Source organism: Astatotilapia calliptera, chromosome 5 (assembly GCF_900246225.1).
Source record: "Astatotilapia calliptera chromosome 5, fAstCal1.2, whole genome shotgun sequence".
NCBI lineage: Eukaryota > Metazoa > Chordata > Actinopteri > Cichliformes > Cichlidae > Astatotilapia > Astatotilapia calliptera.
Genome location: NC_039306.1, coordinates 11,251,488 through 11,270,070, shown reverse-complemented (window position 1 = coordinate 11,270,070; position 18,583 = coordinate 11,251,488). Strand labels below are relative to the sequence as shown.

Here is an 18,583-nt window from a genome sequence, read left to right as displayed (position 1 = left end):
GATCTTGTATTCCTAAATTGTAAATCTATATAACTTCTTTGGGATTATTTTGAGGTAACATAAGGAATGTTGTGATGCTATAAGCTCATACAGACTCATGCATATCTCAGACACTGTTCTGATTAATTATTAATAATATCACTAGCTGAATGAACCATCAGTAGATGTGTAAAATCACAACTATATAGTATATAAAGGTAAAATGCTCTGTAGAGATGTAGAGTGGGCTGAGAATTTTCTGAACGTTAGTTTGATTCATCTTTATTTAGTTTGACAAGAAGCCTAATTAGAAAACTCAAGTAGTATATTTGTGTTAATTATTAACTTGCAAAACATGAAACATTTGTTACGTAAGAAGTCTCAGAGCTAAAATAAAAAGCCTCACTGTCAGTTTTCCAGTTGCTGGCGGCAGCCCAGAGCTAGCAGGTGGCTATGTCACTACCACAGCACATGGATCTTAGTGGTGGGTTAATACACCATGTCAATAGTCAGCCAGACCCATGCAGACCAAGGCTACATAATGCCTAGCCAGGTGGTCCACCGTGTCGAAAGATACTCTTCAGTGAAATGGGCGTCTGTGTGTAGAGTACATTTACTCATGCATATTGTTTTGACTGGGTTGGCCTCAGCCTGCCATTACTTATCGCTCACTTACACCTGTCACCCTAAAACTCAGCTCACCGTCACATTGACCACAGCTGGCAGAAGACACGGGGGGGGGGGGGGGGACGACAAGCTGGAAAAGTGATTTTTTAAAAAAGGGGGGGGGGGACTATTAAATTGTTATGTGAATTATACAAATTAATAAATTATTAAAACAGAAAAAAAATTGTATGGTCTGTACTGGATTGTATGCAGCATAATACTCATCCTGCTCCAACTACCATTTAACAAAGAGATGCACCTAGCAACAGTGCCATTCATTTCAGCATTCAAGAATGCCTTAATATACTACTACTGTTATAATTAAAGGTTGCACGGCGATCTAAAAAGGTATCAAATAGGCATTTTTGTGGTTGCATTTAGAAGATTTTGCTCTCAGCTGGAAAACTATTTACCATCCTAATAACCATGGCAGCAGATCACAGAACATATTGGCTTGAATTTGAATTGATTCAAATTCAGCTGTTTTATAGAGACAGAACAAAAATGGAGAGAGCTTTCAGAAGAGTAAGCAAAAGTATAGGGAATTTAGCTGCATACGTGAACGATGCAAACCATTTAAAAAATTTGCTTTCCCAGAGTTTTATGAGGAAGTAAATGTTTTCAATATGTTAGGTAAACCTCAGAAGATACACCCCACATGTTCTGAGAAATGTTGGATGTAAACATCTTTGGCTGTTTACAAGAAAACCCCACTGGGCGTCTTTAGCGTGCACAGAACATGACTGGGTGACTGTTGTTAAATTTGATTTCAGACACTTAGACCAAGTCCAGTACAGTCTCAAAAAAATGGTGTTGCTAGTTAAGAGAATAAAATCTTTCTCTCTTGTCCAACTCTCAAGGCTGAGTTTACAACCCTTTCGCTTTCATTTAGTCATCCACCAGGTCAATCAACACAGGAATTATTTTCTGTGTTCGTGTTTCTGCAGTGGTACACAAGAATTCAATGGCTTTAAAAAGGTTTATTCATGTTCACAAACAGATTGAGCGTGACAGGAACATTCCCAACACGGCGGGAATAATGTGCGTTTAGTGTGTTATTGTGGGTGGCTTTCCCCAGTGACTTCCTTTGTTGTGGAGTGAAATACCAGTGAAACACCCTGACAGCCCAACTGTGGTATAGAAAATTAGTGACAGTAAAAACATTCTCTAGTTGCTGGCCCTCGTCCCAGAGTCATAAAAGTTTAAAGGTGTTCATAATTGCTAACACACCTGTAACAGTCTGGGCTCATGTTCCTTGGATGTTTATATCTGGGCCCCCTTCTTTTTTCTCTACTCTTGAAGGCTGAGATGGTCAGATGTTTCCTATTTAACCATTTTCCTCTTACACTTCAGTCATTTCTCTTCAGCTTTACTTGTTTATAGAGAAGTACTGCCTTTTATAGAGCATTTTAATTTCAATATTTTTTTTATGAAAAACACACAGACACACACAAAATAAATTTCTTAAGAACTGCTCTGGACAAGTCCAACATTTCTGTGATTTCTCTGACAAGAACAGCTGGACCTCAACAGCTGTTAAATAGCCTGAGAGTCTCTCTGGTTTTATTACTAAGAATCTCTTGGCCTTTCTGCTTTGGAAAATACTCCCATAGGTTTTTCCTTTTTTGTTCATTTCCCAGCAATTCTGCTTTTAATTTATTTGTGACATTTTTCATGTTTACCATATTAGCTGTTATTTATTGATGTCTTATTGCCAATTAAGTACTTTATTACACTTTTAAAACACAAGCCTGTGGAGGTCCGACCGATGCTAAAATAAAGAGGTGTATTGATTAAAATGATGAACAGCTGAGATATGACCAGTATGCTGAGTGTATAGATCCTTGTTTTATGTTAGCATTTGCTGTGCCCACTTTTCTCTCATCAACCAGAAAACAAGAACACATTCACATTTTGCCTTAAGTTTTACTGCTTGGCAAAAATTTTAAATGATAAATAATTAATTTGCATACTTGAACTCCTTAACTTGAGGCACCAACTCTAAACCTGTGTCAATTTATTGTCTTACAGCAAAGTGCTTTGGCCTTAAACATGGTTCACACCCTCCCCCCCAGTTATGTCAGGCAACAGACTGCTCTGAATACGGTCTTCAAGAGGGCTAAAACTGAACTCTGTGTGACATTAGGCTGTTCTTATGTCAACATGACCAATGTAAGGGAAACATATCGATAACAGTGAGAGAGGTTCAAAGTCAGCTGTTGTAATGGTCTTGCGACCAAGTAAAATGTGACTGCTGCTATGATGTTACTCTATTAACCATCCAACAGCTAATATCCAAATACATCAAATCTGATGTCATACCTAAGCTTACCTATTACATGCATTTGGATGGACTGCAGTTAACTTATACAAATCATACTGGGTTTTAAGGCAAAAATACAAGAAATTTAATCATCAATTGCAAGCATTTTATTGTTTACAGTTGCATGGTAAGGTTTGTATTGGACTGTCTTTACAGGAAACTGCTTGCAAGACCAGAAGTTTTACTTTACCTTTGATACAAATGATTCCTTGCTATAACAGTCTGTTTAATCTACTGGTCAGTCAGCCTGTGATTTAAATTGTTGAATGAAATGCCTCTACATCCCTCAATGCCATTTAGGCACCATAAAAATATTATAATTTTTTATACAAATAATATCTAGTGTCCTCCCACACCACTTTTGAACATATGTACCCAAGAACTTAAGACCTAAATGCAACCAAAAACTATATAAATGAGAAGTCCCAACACAAATCTTACACATCAGAAAGCAGGACTCAAACTAAAACGTTCAAAGAAGAGAAGCATTTGAACATTTGAACAACATTTTCATTCAAGACACCCCAACATCAGGAAGGAAGAAATAAAGAAACCAAATGCTCCTGCTGGAGGGACTGTCCTGGGCTCAGGCTCACCCAGTCACGAGTCCTCAGTTTAACTGCTAAAGCGCCTTTGGTCAGCAACAGTAGGACAGTGGTTCTGACAGAACACTTTTTTAACACTTGCACTGCTTTAAAACTTCATAAAATAACATCAAAGGCTAGTATGCTTACCATCTTGAATGATTCTACAATAAGTCAAGTCTATGAAAAACGCACAATGACTTCAAGGGAGATGAAGACATAGTCTGTGCACAGCTGTTTATGCTACATCATATCCAAAGTAAAGAATTGCTTCTCAGATATTACTCCCGTAATTTCACAAACAGGATAACAAATGAAGGTAAAAAAAAAAATCATCATAAAGTGTATCAGTAACATGTTAGACTATGAGCCTCTACAGTAGCTTCAGGCAACTGGAAATGTCACATGTGGAAATGTCACACACAAATGTCATATGGTTTCACTATAAGTATTACAGTTTAAGTTTTAAACAGTGACCGAAACATCAAAAGCCAAAATTGTGGCCCAACTAGGGCATGAAGCGAACCATGAATTTGAATAATCATTACACCCTAACTTATACAAGATTAAAAGTGGGTAAGGTGCCCACAGGACATCCTTAACGGGATCTGACAAGACAGTCCTTAAGTAAACCAATATTTGCTTTTAGGTATTATACAATAATGCTAGAGGGGGAAAAAATTAAATACAAAAAACACTGAGCAGATGCTTAAAGTCCTTTGAGAAGCAAGTCTCTGGGCACTCATTTTGGTAGTTAATTTAAAGAATGACATAAATGACCTTTAATTTCAGTGGTCATGGAGACATAAGGACTGCATGTATAGAATTATCAGTCAAATCTGCCAAAAGCCACTTATAATTTGCTGACTTAATAAGGCTTTAAAAATCTTTTTTTCCACCATTGACGGTTTCCCATCATCATCATCATCATCATCATCATAATCTGCCACAGATTTTAATTCAAGACTGAGTGCCATGACTATCACTTGCAATGGCTGCTTGAATCAAGCAGCATTCTTCCAAAAATTTAATGTGAATCTTAAAGAAGACTGTTACGTCCCTCGGCAGCCCCTAATCATCATTAATTAAAAAAGTAAGTTCTATCTATAGAACTGTGTAGATGATTGTTATGGCTTCATATCAGCAGAGAGCAGATCATTTTTTGTTAATAATTTTAAAATGATGATATGACTAACTAAAAGCAGTTCCAGCCAGAAACATTAGTTACTGAGAGAGCTGTCCAGAAAGAAAACATGAATATTGGTAAATCCCAGCCTATAAGAAGTGCTTACTTGATGGCTGTTAAATGAATTGTCTGACCAACGGCTAAGAGAATAACATAGTAGGAGAAGAAGAAAAACACTGATCCAGCCTAATGAAAGATAGGTTGGTTATTATAAGTCATTACAGAGTGGCTGGGCAGAGACCACAGACATTCCTTCTGACAAAAAACACTCACACTTTGGTTGTCAACTTTCGGTTTTTCTGCTTTCTCTGCATATTTTTTTCCTGTACACACTTAGGGACATTTAGGAGAAAAATGGACACTTTATTCTTTCTCATCATTTTCCATATGTGCCTCATTTTGGTGTGTGCGCTTCTCACTGTACATCCTGTCTGTGTCCAAGTCTGTCTCTCAGCAGATGGATGGTGGGTGGTCAGGAAAGGGTTAAGTGCTGCGCTCTATAAACTCTGCTTTAAGAGTCTGCTGAAAGCTACTGGTTCAGCCTTTAAATAGAGTCATTTGACACATTCAACCAGGGGCTTGTGGCAAAAAGCAGCTGCTGACCCAAACTCAGACTTTAAGGCGAGCTGGTGTGTCTGCATCACACTGTTTTGGACAGCATGAAGACGCTCTTTTTCACCTGTATGCTGGTGCCATGGCTGGTGGCAGCCTCAGCCAGGACTTTCGACCACGACTCACAGCTGATACCAGGATCTCTAGCTGGCAGTCAACTGAATGGATACTTCAGTGACTATTTAAAATCAAGGAGGGCTAGGGTGAGAACTTTATTATTTGTATTATTATTTCTTTGGGATGGATTTATGGGATTATATCTACTATTTTTGGTGTTTTCTTTTATTTTTCTAGCCTTTTTTTAATTTGTTAAAGTTTTGTCATTTTTTTTAATCAAGATATTAAAAAGTTTGTTTTGACAGCATTAACTTAGAAGATCATTTTTTACATTTGTCACAGTGTTAAATAATGACAAAAGGTGGTTATTTTGACACACCAAAGATAAATAATTCCAATAATGACCAGGCATGCATATTGAGGTAAATCAAAGGCACAAGGATAATATTCTTATTCTTAATGAATAAGAGGCATAGTTTCAAGACTGCAGTGAAACCAGACAAAACCAGAAAACTTTATTGAGAGCAGGTTGGAAAAATGAAAAAGCAATTTGAGCAATGCTTTACAAAGAGGGAGAAAGAAGGTTTGCTTAATAGCTGGGCACATTCAAAATCAATTAATTCTACTACATTACACAAGCAATAATTAATCCACTTCATGGTTTAGTTGATAATCCACTTTCTGCTACTTGGTAATGGCAGCATCTGTTAGCACTTCATTTCACTGTCCTCCTCTTCTAACAGATAATCCATTAAGCTCACAGCTCCAACACACATACACAACCCATTTCTGTGGAGTCTTACCAAAACACAACCCTGGGTCGACCACATTAACCCTGTTCTAACCACATTAACCCCCTTAAGAAATATTTGGATGGAATAAAACCAAAATCTGGTCTGATTTCTCCTTCAGAAAACACTTGAAGGAAGAGAAAAACCCACAAACAATCCACAGGGAGAGAGAGAGTGAGACAAATGTGGAGTGTGACAACACAATACAGCTATGGAACCATAACTTCAGTTTGAATACCAGCTGCTTTTCATTTTTCAGTGACAGACCTTATACCTATTGGTGCTGCTACAATTAGCTATTTACCAAAAGGTTATTATGTTAACTTTTTAATCCACAATGTGCAAAGCTCTTCTTTCTTTCAACTGGCTCGAGACCAGGTCAGTTGGTTTAGGGACTCAGCAGTAGGAACGGAGCCCGTATTTTGCTCAAGGTTATTCAATAATGATGCTATTTGTTTATGAGTTATGTACCAGTATTCTAGTTTCCTTCTCTAATGCTTAATGTTTGCAAACATGCTTTTTTGAGGCACCTTCGTCTTCACTCAGCTAGAAGACTGAAATATAACTCAAACTAAAAACGGTCAGCCATGTCACAAGTTCTTTTGTTGTATAACTAGATGAAGAAAGCTAGCATATTTTTTTCTTTGCAGTAACCTCCAGCAGCATATTGCTTTGTTCCATCACCTTATAAGACACTTTCAAACAATCACACAGCAAATGGCCAAAGACCTTTTGAATTATTCCAGATTTGTGGTTTTCCAATTGCCTTTTATGTTTATGTTAAATTAGGGTAGGTCCACTGCCTCAAATCTCAAAACATACCTAGACTTTTTTTAACGCTAAAAACTAACATATCGTTTCTTCATCTGCGTAGCCATATGGGTCCATATAACTTAAATTTGAGTTTTGTGCTTTATAGGTACTGTATAGTTCTCCATCTTCGGTCGTGTTCTTAGTATAAGCATGCTCACATAGAAAATCTCCAAAAATCCAAAAAGAGGAGTTTCTTCATTTTGAAAACCTCACATAATTTTTTTCTATCATGGGATTTGTCCAATATGTGGTTTCCATGCACCATGAAATGCCCTTAAGAATGCACAAAACCCACCTACCTAATTCTCTTTAGTTTTCAAGTTGCAGCACTACAATATTACCCAGGTTTCAGTTCACAAACCCTGGTTGGTCACTATCTCAGTCACTGGGAGTACTTCAGAAGACAAGTTCTGACCATATATGAACAGTATCATACATCAGAGCCAGCAACTTCGGACAATAAATTCCCCACATTCCCACAAACAGACTGGAATTACTATAGCTTTTTTCTTGTCTTACTGACAGCTCAAAGTTCTCTACACTACAACTTACATTTACCCATATACGCATACAGCGCTTTATTCTAAGCACTTCATGTGTCTTACATCCACAGGCAGTTTACCCCATTTAACCTTACATGTAAATGTCTGGACTGAGAGTAGCCAGATTACCTGAAGGAGACCTACAAAGGCAAAAGGAGAACACAATATCCACATTCCTGTTGGCCTCAGCTAACTATGGTGTTGAACTGTGTCCATAAGAAAAGATTCATTCTTATATCTGGAGGATTAAATACATTTCAATGAATATTAACGTTAGCTCGCGACTTTGTTCCAGTTTTGAGTTTTGGCCCACTGTGTATTTGAGTTTGACACCCCTGCTGTAGACCATGATAACTGGCCTGAGTTGAAAAATTCTGGCTTCTGGTTCCTTGATCTACAGTGTTGCAGTGTTACTAAACCCTCAAAGAGCTGTAAATGAAACTAGACATACTGGTTCATCTTCTTACTTGCACTTTTTGCAATATGAACCTACCAAAACAGGCAGCTGTAATGTTTACAGTCTCATTATGTCAAAGTTAAGTACACAGCGACCCTGTATAACTAACAGCTGATGAAAAGCTCAGGCTCATGAATCTCTTATAGCTAGCTGCTGCAAGTTGAGCCAAGCACAAGGCAATGCATATACTTTTACAGTGTTGTATAACATTTATTTGGTTCCTACCTCAAATTTGATATACTGTAATATTTAAGCATTTTTCCAAACTGACCTAACCCTAGCAGTGTTGATGTTTTGCTCTAGCCAATGATCTGGCCGTTATATGAACAGGCCATGTTTTCTCCTGCAGAGGGCGCTGCCTCCTGCTGATGAACCTGATGACAACCCAATTACAGCGGAAGCAGATGCCGCTGGTAAGAGAAAGACCTACTCTACCTGCATCTAATGTCACACACAAGAAAATGCATCTCAGATTTGATCTTTCTTAGACCTTCATAGTATTGTTAAAGTCGACGAACAATGAACATTCCTTGGACCAAGATTACGAACTACACCAAGAGTATGAACCAGATCAAGGTCCTTTTGTCTGGGTTAACATTCAAGCTTTCGCCTTTGGTTGTTTGAAATCACGAGCACATGCTGGCAAGGAACTCCATAATGCTGAGGTGGATAACAATACCTTGATGCAATTCATAGTGTTCATAACAATAAATCCTTTGAGTATCTCAAACAGCTTAGGTTTTTGTAAGGGTTTAATACCTATTAAGTTGGGTATACACTGTGAGATTTTGGAATGTGAAAGAACACAAAAGAATTAAAACAGTATCTTTGGCCTTGGCTCCAAAACAGCAGTCCTATTGTGCATAGTAAGAGAAGTTCAAAGTTGTCCATCTAACCTGAAAGGACACCTGGAACAAAATTTAAACACCACTCACATTGTGAGATGAATATCCTAAATTTCTGACACTGCTTCATATTTACACTTGTGGGAAAACAAAACTAAACTAAATATAAAACTAAATGCCTTAACAGATTATTGCTGCTTACTTGTGTTTGCCAAGGACTGACATTGAAAAGAGACTTTAGTGACTACAATAAACTACGCTAAATACTACTACTACTACTTGTACTACTAAAGACTACTGATGGAAACTGTATAGCCCAGATAAACTTATTTGTAATGTACATTTAAAAATAAAGGTTAAATAAAGGCCTTTACCGTGGAACTGAAGATACAAAAAAAAAGATATTATCTCTCTCTCTCTCATATATATATATATATATATATATATATATATATATATATATATATATATATATATATATATATATATATATATGTATATGTGTGTGTGTGTGTGTGTGTGTGTGTGTGTGTGTGTGTGTGTGTGTGTGTGTGTGAGAGAGAGAGAGAGAGAGTGCTGGGGCACTGTATTTTCTGTGCTTGTATGGGTTTCATTTGAGTGCTCTGGTTTCCTCCACAAGCCAAAGACATACTTCTTAAGTTATAATTGCTTGTTCTTAATAATTCTTTACGTTGTTTGTGTCACAACAGTCAGATATTTAAATGTCTGACCTCCATGGGGTAAACATCTGTTAATCTAATAGTCCTAGTGTAAATTTATGGTAGTCTGTCTCTATGTATTGCCCCTGTGATCAACTGCCCAGGGTGTACCCTGCCTCTTGCCTTCTCCTGAGACATACTCCAGTGCCCATACTTGGACAAATGGTTAAGACAAAGGATGAAGATTTTGTTGATAAAGTAGGATTTGAAATTTTGGGGGTCCTGGGAGAGGAGATTTAAAAGATCCCATCACGCACTCTCTCTCTCTTATATATGTATATGTATATATTAGATAGATAGATAGATAGATAGATAGATAGATAGATAGATAGATAGATAGATAGATAGATAGATAGATAGATAGATAGATAGATAGATAGATGTATCAGTGCTGTGTTTTGAACACAGCAAGGAAGAATTTACTACCTTGCCTCATAAACAGAGTTACTGGTTAAAGTAGAAAAAAGAAATTAAGACATTATAGACTACACAAGTAAAAAATATATGGTTTGACAGAATTGTTTGGGTTCTGAAACTGAAAAGGTTTGGACGTTTTTGTCTTAGGTAAAAACAATACCATTAAAATTGATCACTTAGTTGCAAAAAAAGCAATTACTTATGGCTTAAATGTAGTAAGGCCATATGGACTTTGAAGGCGCCTTGGTTTTTATGGATGCCTTTGTGTTGCAGACCTTCCCACCTGTCTGCTGTGTGTGTGTCTGACTGGCTCGGTGTACTGTGAGGAGGTCAGTCCAGACATGACCTCCATTCCCACACTACCTAAAGAAACAGCCTATCTGTATGCACGCTTCAACAAAATAAGAAAGATCAAAAACAAAGACTTTGCTCAAATTGGTAAGTCTTAACATGGTTACTCCAGAGTTTGTTGATTAATCCATCTGTTCAAAACTCAAGTTTCTGCTTAACATTCAGCAATTTAAAAAATATATATATATATTTATTTGTTTTTTAATGGGACGTAGTCAGTTGTTGGACACAGATTCACAACAGGATATTATGTTAAGTGCTGGGGCACTGTATTTTCTGTGCTTGTATGGGTTTCATTTGAGTGCTCTGGTTTCCCCCACAAGCCAAAGACATACTTCTTAAGTTATAATTGCTTGTTCTTAATAATTCTTTACGTTGTTTGTGTCACAAAAGTCAGATATTTAAATGTCTGACCTCCATGGGGTAAACATCTGTTAATCTAATAGTCCTAGTGTAAATTTATGGTAGTCTGTCTCTATGTATTGCCCCTGTGATCAACTGCCCAGGGTGTACCCTGCCTCTTGCCTTCTCCTGAGACATACTCCAGTGCCCATACTTGGACAAATGGTTAAGACAAAGGATGAAGATTTTGTTGATAAGAGTAGGATTTGAAATTTTGGGGGTCCTGGGAGAGGAGATTTAAAAGATCCCATCACCCACCAGTAGGAAAAATTATTAATCTAGTGCAAAAATTTCAACCTTGTAAGTCAGAGTTTGCATATCTTGCCCTTTGCAGCACAGATATCTTCTTCATTGTAAAGAGTCAACTATTATCTATACTAACCAAGGGACATGATAAGTCATTATTTGTACTGTATGACTTAGCTTTTAGTCATATGTATCAACTGCATGTTCACTTTTCTGTAATTGATGAAAGTAGCACAACTTCTTTGTTTCTTTTTTTTTTTTTTAAAACCCTCACCTATCAACAGTGACTTTAAAGAGGATCGACCTGACAGGGAATTTGATCTCCGAGATTGAAGATGGAGCCTTCTCCAAGCTAACCCTCCTGGAGGAATTGTCTCTGGCTGAGAATCAGCTGGTCAAACTTCCTGCACTCCCTGCCAAACTCACATCTTTCAATGCCAACTACAACAAACTCAAAACCAAAGGAGTGAAGGCTAATGCTTTCAAGGTACATCATGACCTCTACGAACAAACAACCAACTCTGGTGACTGATTTGGAGATAAAAAATCTAAAAAGTTTTACTAAAACATACAAACTGACAATGAGCCATGTCAACTGTCCTTAGCAGTGATCGCAAATATTTTACATGCTCCTGAAAGGGTAAATAATCTTGTTAACCACCTAATTGTATAAATGCTCCAAGATACTATACTTTCCAGGTGAGATGAATATCAATGCTTGAATTTCTCAAAATGTTACCAGAGAATTATGACAAGGTATTATCTTTATATACAGTACACCATCAATTCAACACAGTGTTAGTACAACTAACTACTAAAGTTGATGTGTCTTGGCAGTCCAACTTTCTTTCTCCAAATCTTTTTTTGTTTCCAACAGAAACTCACCAAGCTGGTTAACCTGTACCTGTCCGACAACATGCTGGAGGCTGTTCCATACATCCCAGAGAGTGTTCGGATCTTACATCTTCAGGTTTCTATGTTTTATTAACATTGTATATAAAAATACATTGATTTTGGTCACCAGTGACATCATCAAATTGGTACACAACTTGTGTTCTAGAGTAGGGTTTGATAAACTTCTCCATAGGGGCCTACTGTACTGAGTTCCACAGTAAAAACGCATACTGTGTGGCCCAAATGCAACAGCACTACTGCCAAATGGATTAAAGGAATGGTGCAGTTCCAGCATTTGCTAGTATGCACGAGGCTCCATGCAGATGCATGCCAACCAATTTTTCGTGCCCACTCAGGAACATCTGCCAAGATGCACACAATGCACTTGCTATGCATGTGTGTAAATTTCAAAGAGCTATGAAAGGAAAGACTGTCTGTGGTGTCTGCAGCTGTTTGTGTCCATGCCTACAACTGAGCATGGGTTTGCTTAGAGACACTGCTGGGAAGTTAATTCCCTGTCTACCATCATGAAAAGACTGAATGTGTGCTATTTCAGCAGGAGAGCTTTGTTGCCTGTCATAACTTGTGACCATTAAGTACATGAATATCAGCCTTTATGTTTTTTAATATGTGTAAAAAGAGCTTATTTGCCTTTCATCCACACACACTCGGTGACTCAAAAGCTTTGGAATGAACTCGTCTCTGCAACCCCAGTTATATTAGACACAAATTTAAAGTCAGACTAGAATGCCCTCCTTCTGTTTTCTCTCATTCTGAGATGATGACAGATCAATGTGGTCACCCCTACATTCACATCCAGACTGATCTCTGTTGCAAGTACTGGTCATATGTAAGAATGCCAAAATTAAAGTACAGCATGACTTTATTAGTTACTTTTGGGAATCACTCTACCCATTGTTGATCTCCAAGATCCATATCCGTTGGTACAACCCTTTTCTAGATTAAATTTAAAACCTGTAATTTTTATTAAAAGTGAGGTGTAAAAAAAGACTCTACCAATATTATTTTATTTTCTTCCAGAACAACAACATCACTGAGGTCAATGTGGACACCTTCTGCAGGTCCAATGACACCTATTACCTACGACCAAGTCTTAATGAGGTCCGCCTTGATGGCAACCCAGTGGTGCTGTCAAAATACCCCGACAACTTCACCTGTATGAAAGTACTGCCTGTTGGAAAGTACCGTTGAGGAGACTGAAATTTAACTGTACTCCCTTTGTTGCTGATGGAAGTTTTCCCACAACAAAGAGCTGGGAGACACCATGGTATTTTGGATTTGTGGAGCTGGTCCCACAGATGTCAACGTTTTTACTTCGGCAAACCTACAATCAGCATGTATCAGGTCAAAATCAAACCTCTGACTGGACTGAAGGTGTTCATTAACTCACCTAAAGGCCTTTTACTGACTGGTGGGCAGTAAAGGAAATTTCATCAGTGTAATTAATCTCAATATGCTTCAAACAACCAGTTTGTCTAACCACATTTAAAATTAGTGTTTCTACCTGTAATCAAAATAACAGAGTCAAAGCCGGCTGTCATGTATACTTGGCTTAATCCCTTATGTCTTTAAAATAACTGTAATGTGGTGTATTACCCTTGGTGCACTGAAACATTTTACACCTGCACACGCATAACCATTGAAGTGGCAGTATTTGTTAGATTGTTGCAATTTCTAAGGCTTAAATCCCACAAGGACTTTCCTGGTAGCCTTAAAGCACCCTTTTCACAGGTAATAAAATGCTACTACAACTACTATAATCCTATAAATGAGTGCAGCAGTTTTAACAGTTCTACACTGACAGTCCAAGTTGTTGTTTCATTTTGACCTGCTGATTTACTACATGGATGAACCAATCTTAACAACAACAAAAAAAATCCCAAAACAAACAAAACTACTTGTGACCTTGAAACAACAGAAACACCTGCTGTCACAAACGAAGAGGCTTTCTTGCAGCCCAATGTCTTCAAATTGTTAGTAGACTGTATCTAATTGTGAGCAGTAAGAAAATGTATTTATATTTCAAGTTATTTACTGTAAGCATCTTCATTTTTGCTGTTTTTGCTCATCTAAACAACTGACTTTTAACGCAAAATCTGACATTTCAAAGTTTTACCTAAAATTAGCAACAAAATGCTACATCAAAAACAATAGATCTAAATGAATGGACCCAAGGCAGATTTTTCAGATTTACCTCTGAGTAAAGGGCACTCAATATATGACTGAAGTGCAGTTTAATTGATGCATTAGTGATTATAATAATGTTTTATTTTTAAAGTTTCACATTCAGTTTCTTCACAATTAAATTGTCACAGCTGAATGAAAATTGTGGTACAAAAAGTATATTTAGACATTTTTAGTAAAGCCAAATCGAAACATTCTTGTGCTGATAACTGACATAATTCATGCTGTCTGGTCTGTATGTTTAAGCTAGGACTCTGGCACGTTCCTGTATGGGAAGATCCATATTTATCACAAACTGACTCTTCATGCAACCCTGTTTTGATCCATGTGTTTTCTAGTGAGCTGTTCCTATCTTTACTTGTCTTTAAGAAAGTCATTACTTGACATTTTAGAGTCCTGACAACAGGAGGGAAGAAGCAGGATTGAAGTAATTTTAGTTATACAAAAGGAATACTTGATATCTGCATGCTGATCTATATCTAGTAGATCTATATCTTCAATAGAACATTGTCACATGTCCAAAAAAAAAAAAACAACAACCCAACAACAACAACAACAAAAATATCCTAACTGGCCACAAATCTGTGATCATTGTTAACATTCCTCTTTACGTTAACTGTATGTAGCTTTAAGATATATATTTTTTCTTTGCTGATTAAAAACTACATTTCTTGAAATACAAGAATATTGTGTAAATACGTTAACTAAGTGAAAAGTGTGTTTTGTTCTGCTATTGTGTGGATTAATTGCACTTTTCATTATTCCATTAGACTTAAGTATTTTGTGACTTACCTTTGTTTTCTTAATTTATAGACTCCAGCAGAAATGAACTGGGGAACAATGTATCTATGAATTATAGTAATGTGAAAGTTACTCCTCTTGCTTCTATAGTGTCTTACGTTTGTTCCCAACTCTTCCCTACCATTAATTAAAATTAATTTAGAGATTATTACTGATGTGAATAAGATAGTGGTGTACAGGAATATGTTACATGGCTATGTTTGAAGATATTCTAATAAAGTTCAACTTTTTTTTAATATAATGTGTTTGAAATCAATATTAGAGTAAGCTTCACTTAAAAGCACTTTAGGTGGTTAGTTAGACTAGAAATTTACTGTAGAAATGCCAGTTAATTTTGAAAAATAATATTGTTTTCAATATATAAATTATATATTACAACAACATGAATGATGTTATGTAAGGGGTTTTAGAGGTGTCGTATATAAAGTGGTTTTGGTTTGGAACTTGAGTTTTTACTTGTTGATATCACTGCTAAAAGGGACAAACACGTTTCATTTTTTTGGTGAGAATTTCATGTCAAAAGAATATATAAGGAATATATTTCTATATTTACTTAGAAAATTCACAACCATGTTAAATATGTATTTTGCCCACTCTAACGGTGTTTTCAAGCTGCTGACAGCTACTATGTGTCCATTACACATTTATTACAATAGTAAAGTGAATAGTAGAAGATACTGATAATAGTGAACGACAATCAGTCCTTTTGTGACAGCTGCAACGATGGCACAACCATCAACGTCAATCAGTGTTCACAGTGAGTTGACTACAAATACAAAGAACTGTGGATGAAGAAAACACCAGGGGTAAGTAACAATGTTGTGTTCGAGGCAAGTAACAGCTTGTACATTAGACAAGTGTGCATGCTCCAGCTAATGATAGTAAGTTCTTGGTCATAATAAAGTACTGGAAAGACAGAAGTCGATTTTTACTTCAAACCACTAGCACAATAAACACAAACAGCAAAACAAAAATTGCTGAACTCAGCATGTGGATATTGGTTTATGCATGTGTGGAGAAATTTCCAACTACCTATCCACAATACCGAAAACCCAGTTAGCACTGAAATTGTATGTTGCTAATTATACCTGTTGTTGTGTACGACAGAAACTGCCTTGTTAATGCTATCCAGAAAAAACTTTAGGATTCTTGTGCAGAGATGTATGTCAGCTCCTCTGCTTCTGTATTTTTATATGTTTATTCCTCCAAGTACATGTTTTGTCTGTGTGTGTCATAAAAGCGTGGAATACATAACAGCAAAACAGTTATGGTGGGAAATTTGTTTTTCCATACAAGACCTGAAAAAATGCAAGTAAAGCAAAATAAGAGTTTGGAACACATAGACCAGTATGGAAAATGTGGGTTAATCCTCCTTCAGCTCAGCCAACTTGGCAGAACTTTGCATTCTCCAAGTAAACAGGAGAATAGGTTCCACATTGCTTGTGCAGCTTGATGTACTATTTGATATTTCATTGCTACCTCTTCAACAAAGTCCCACCCTAATATCTCATATTATCATGCTCGCACCACTTCACACCTACTGCATTAACCCATGGTATTCTACGCTTTTCATTCCTCTTCAATTGTCTATCTCTGCAGTGTCACTTTTTGGAGGTGTTGTATTTTCACTATTTACACTTTATAAAAAATATTCTCTGAAAATCAGATAACAGAAAAAAGACAACTCACATAGAATAAAAAGGATGACCCATAATGATGAATCATCAACAGGAACATTTTTCCACCTATATCGATTCACCTAGGTATCCACATAGCCATTCTTTGTACATTCACCAAGTTTAACCTTAAGACATATGTCTCCATTAAATTTCTCTCACATTTAACCAAACCGCTCTTTAACTAGATAATCTATGTGCACTTCTTCACAATACCACTAGATGTCTACATGATCTCTCTGTATTTATTACCGACTACAATGGCCTACTTAGCCTGCTCAAAAGCAGAGGAGGATGCCTACTGGCAATATGTATGGGTCTGATTAGCTACTCTTAGCTCATGACGTACAGATCAGGTGGTTAAATTTGTTAGGTTTGTGAGGGCGAGTTTGCCGGACCATCCATTTTGGTGCATGTGTGTTTTCACTTACTTGGAATTGTTGGAAAGTTCTGCTTCGGTCATCACATCTGTCTGAAAAAGTTCTTAAGGTCCTGAAGAATAGCAGAAGATCCCTGCTCTCCTCTACCCTGAAATTACATTGCACAGATCACTAAAGCAGTTTATTTAAGCCCCCCACCAAGTAGCCAAATGGCTCCAGCCCATGCCACATGAGTTTAACATTCATAGTTTGATTCCAAACAGGGACCTTGTGCACCTCTCTCCTTTTGATTTTTGTATGCCAATTCGCCCTTACTGGGCCAACAAAGGCAGAATGCAAAAATCATTAAGAACACTTTTTTAAGCTATCACAATCCTCAACAGTATCCTGGAAATACTGATTCAAAGTGTGCATGCATGTTAGTGTGCTATTGTTTGAGAGTTTGCACTTAAAACACAGTACAAGCTTGATGGTATGGTTATTGCTTTGACAGGAATTTGGTCATAAACCAGGATAGTCACTCCATACAAATTTATTTTATGTAAGAGTAAATATCCTCCAGCAGCCTACAGATGGCTGGTTGTGGTGGTGGAGGAAAGCGGTTGCAGTGATGTCAAAGGGGGAGCAGGAAAATTTTGTAGCTTATTTAGAGTGTCAGGTTGGTTTGTTTGGTTGATGGTATGAGGAGAATGAGGCAAGTTACAACAATTGGAAATCATTACTGCCATTACAGGGAGTGCAGAATTATTAGGCAAGTTGTATTTTTGAGGAATAATTTTATTATTGAACAACAACCGTGTTCTCAATGAACCCCATAAACTCATTAATATCAAAGCTGAATGTTTTTGGAAGTAGTTTTTAGTTTGTTTTTAGTTTTAGCTATTTTAGGGGGATATCTGTGTGTGCAGGTGACTATTACTGTGCATAATTATTAGGCAACTTAACAAAAAACAAATATATACCCATTTCAATTATTTATTTTTACCAGCGACACCAATATAACATCTCCACATTCACAAATATACATTTCTGACATTCAAAAACAAAACAAAAACAAATCAGCGACCAATATAGCCACCTTTCTTTGCAAGGACACTCAAAAGCCTGCCATCCATGGATTCTGTCAGTGTTTTGATCTGTTCACCATCAACATTGCGTGCAGCAGCAACCACAGCCTCCCAGACACTGTTCAGAGAGGTGTACTGTTTTCCCTCCTTGTAAATCTCACATTTGATGATGGACCACAGGTTCTCAATGGGGTTCAGATCAGGTGAACAAGGAGGCCATGTCATTAGTTTTTCTTCTTTTATACCCTTTCTTGCCAGCCACGCTGTGGAGTACTTGGACGCGTGTGATGGAGCATTGTCCTGCATGAAAATCATGTTTTTCTTGAAGGATGCAGACTTCTTCCTGTACCACTGCTTGAAGAAGGTGTCTTCCAGAAACTGGCAATAGGACTGGGAGTTGAGCTTGACTCCATCCTCAACCCGAAAAGGCCCCACAAGCTCATCTTTGATGATACCAGCCCAAACCAGTACTCCACCTCCACCTTGCTGGCGTCTGAGTCGGACTGGAGCTCTCTGCCCTTTACCAATCCAGCCACGGGCCCATCCATCTGGCCCATCAAGACTCACTCT

General features: G+C 37.3%; 2 protein-coding genes across 5 annotated transcripts in view; one reads left to right on the top strand and one right to left on the bottom strand.

Annotated features, from left to right (window-relative positions):
- Positions 1-18,583, bottom strand: part of cenpp (centromere protein P) — a 122,017-nt gene that overhangs the window by 91,346 nt on the left and 12,088 nt on the right. For all 4 annotated transcript variants that reach the window (XM_026167225.1, XM_026167226.1, XM_026167228.1 and 1 more), the window contains one exon: positions 16,998-17,094. In XM_026167225.1, the coding sequence (XP_026023010.1) occupies positions 16,998-17,094 (97 nt within the window). The remainder of the gene's footprint in view (positions 1-16,997; positions 17,095-18,583) is intronic.
- ogna (osteoglycin, paralog a) lies at positions 4,785-15,126 on the top strand. Its single transcript, XM_026167229.1, has 6 exons — positions 4,785-5,553; positions 8,360-8,423; positions 10,265-10,429; positions 11,275-11,477; positions 11,868-11,960; positions 12,926-15,126. Exons 1-6 carry the CDS (start codon positions 5,398-5,400, stop codon positions 13,094-13,096), a joined length of 852 nt encoding a protein of 283 aa, XP_026023014.1. The 5' UTR covers positions 4,785-5,397; the 3' UTR covers positions 13,097-15,126.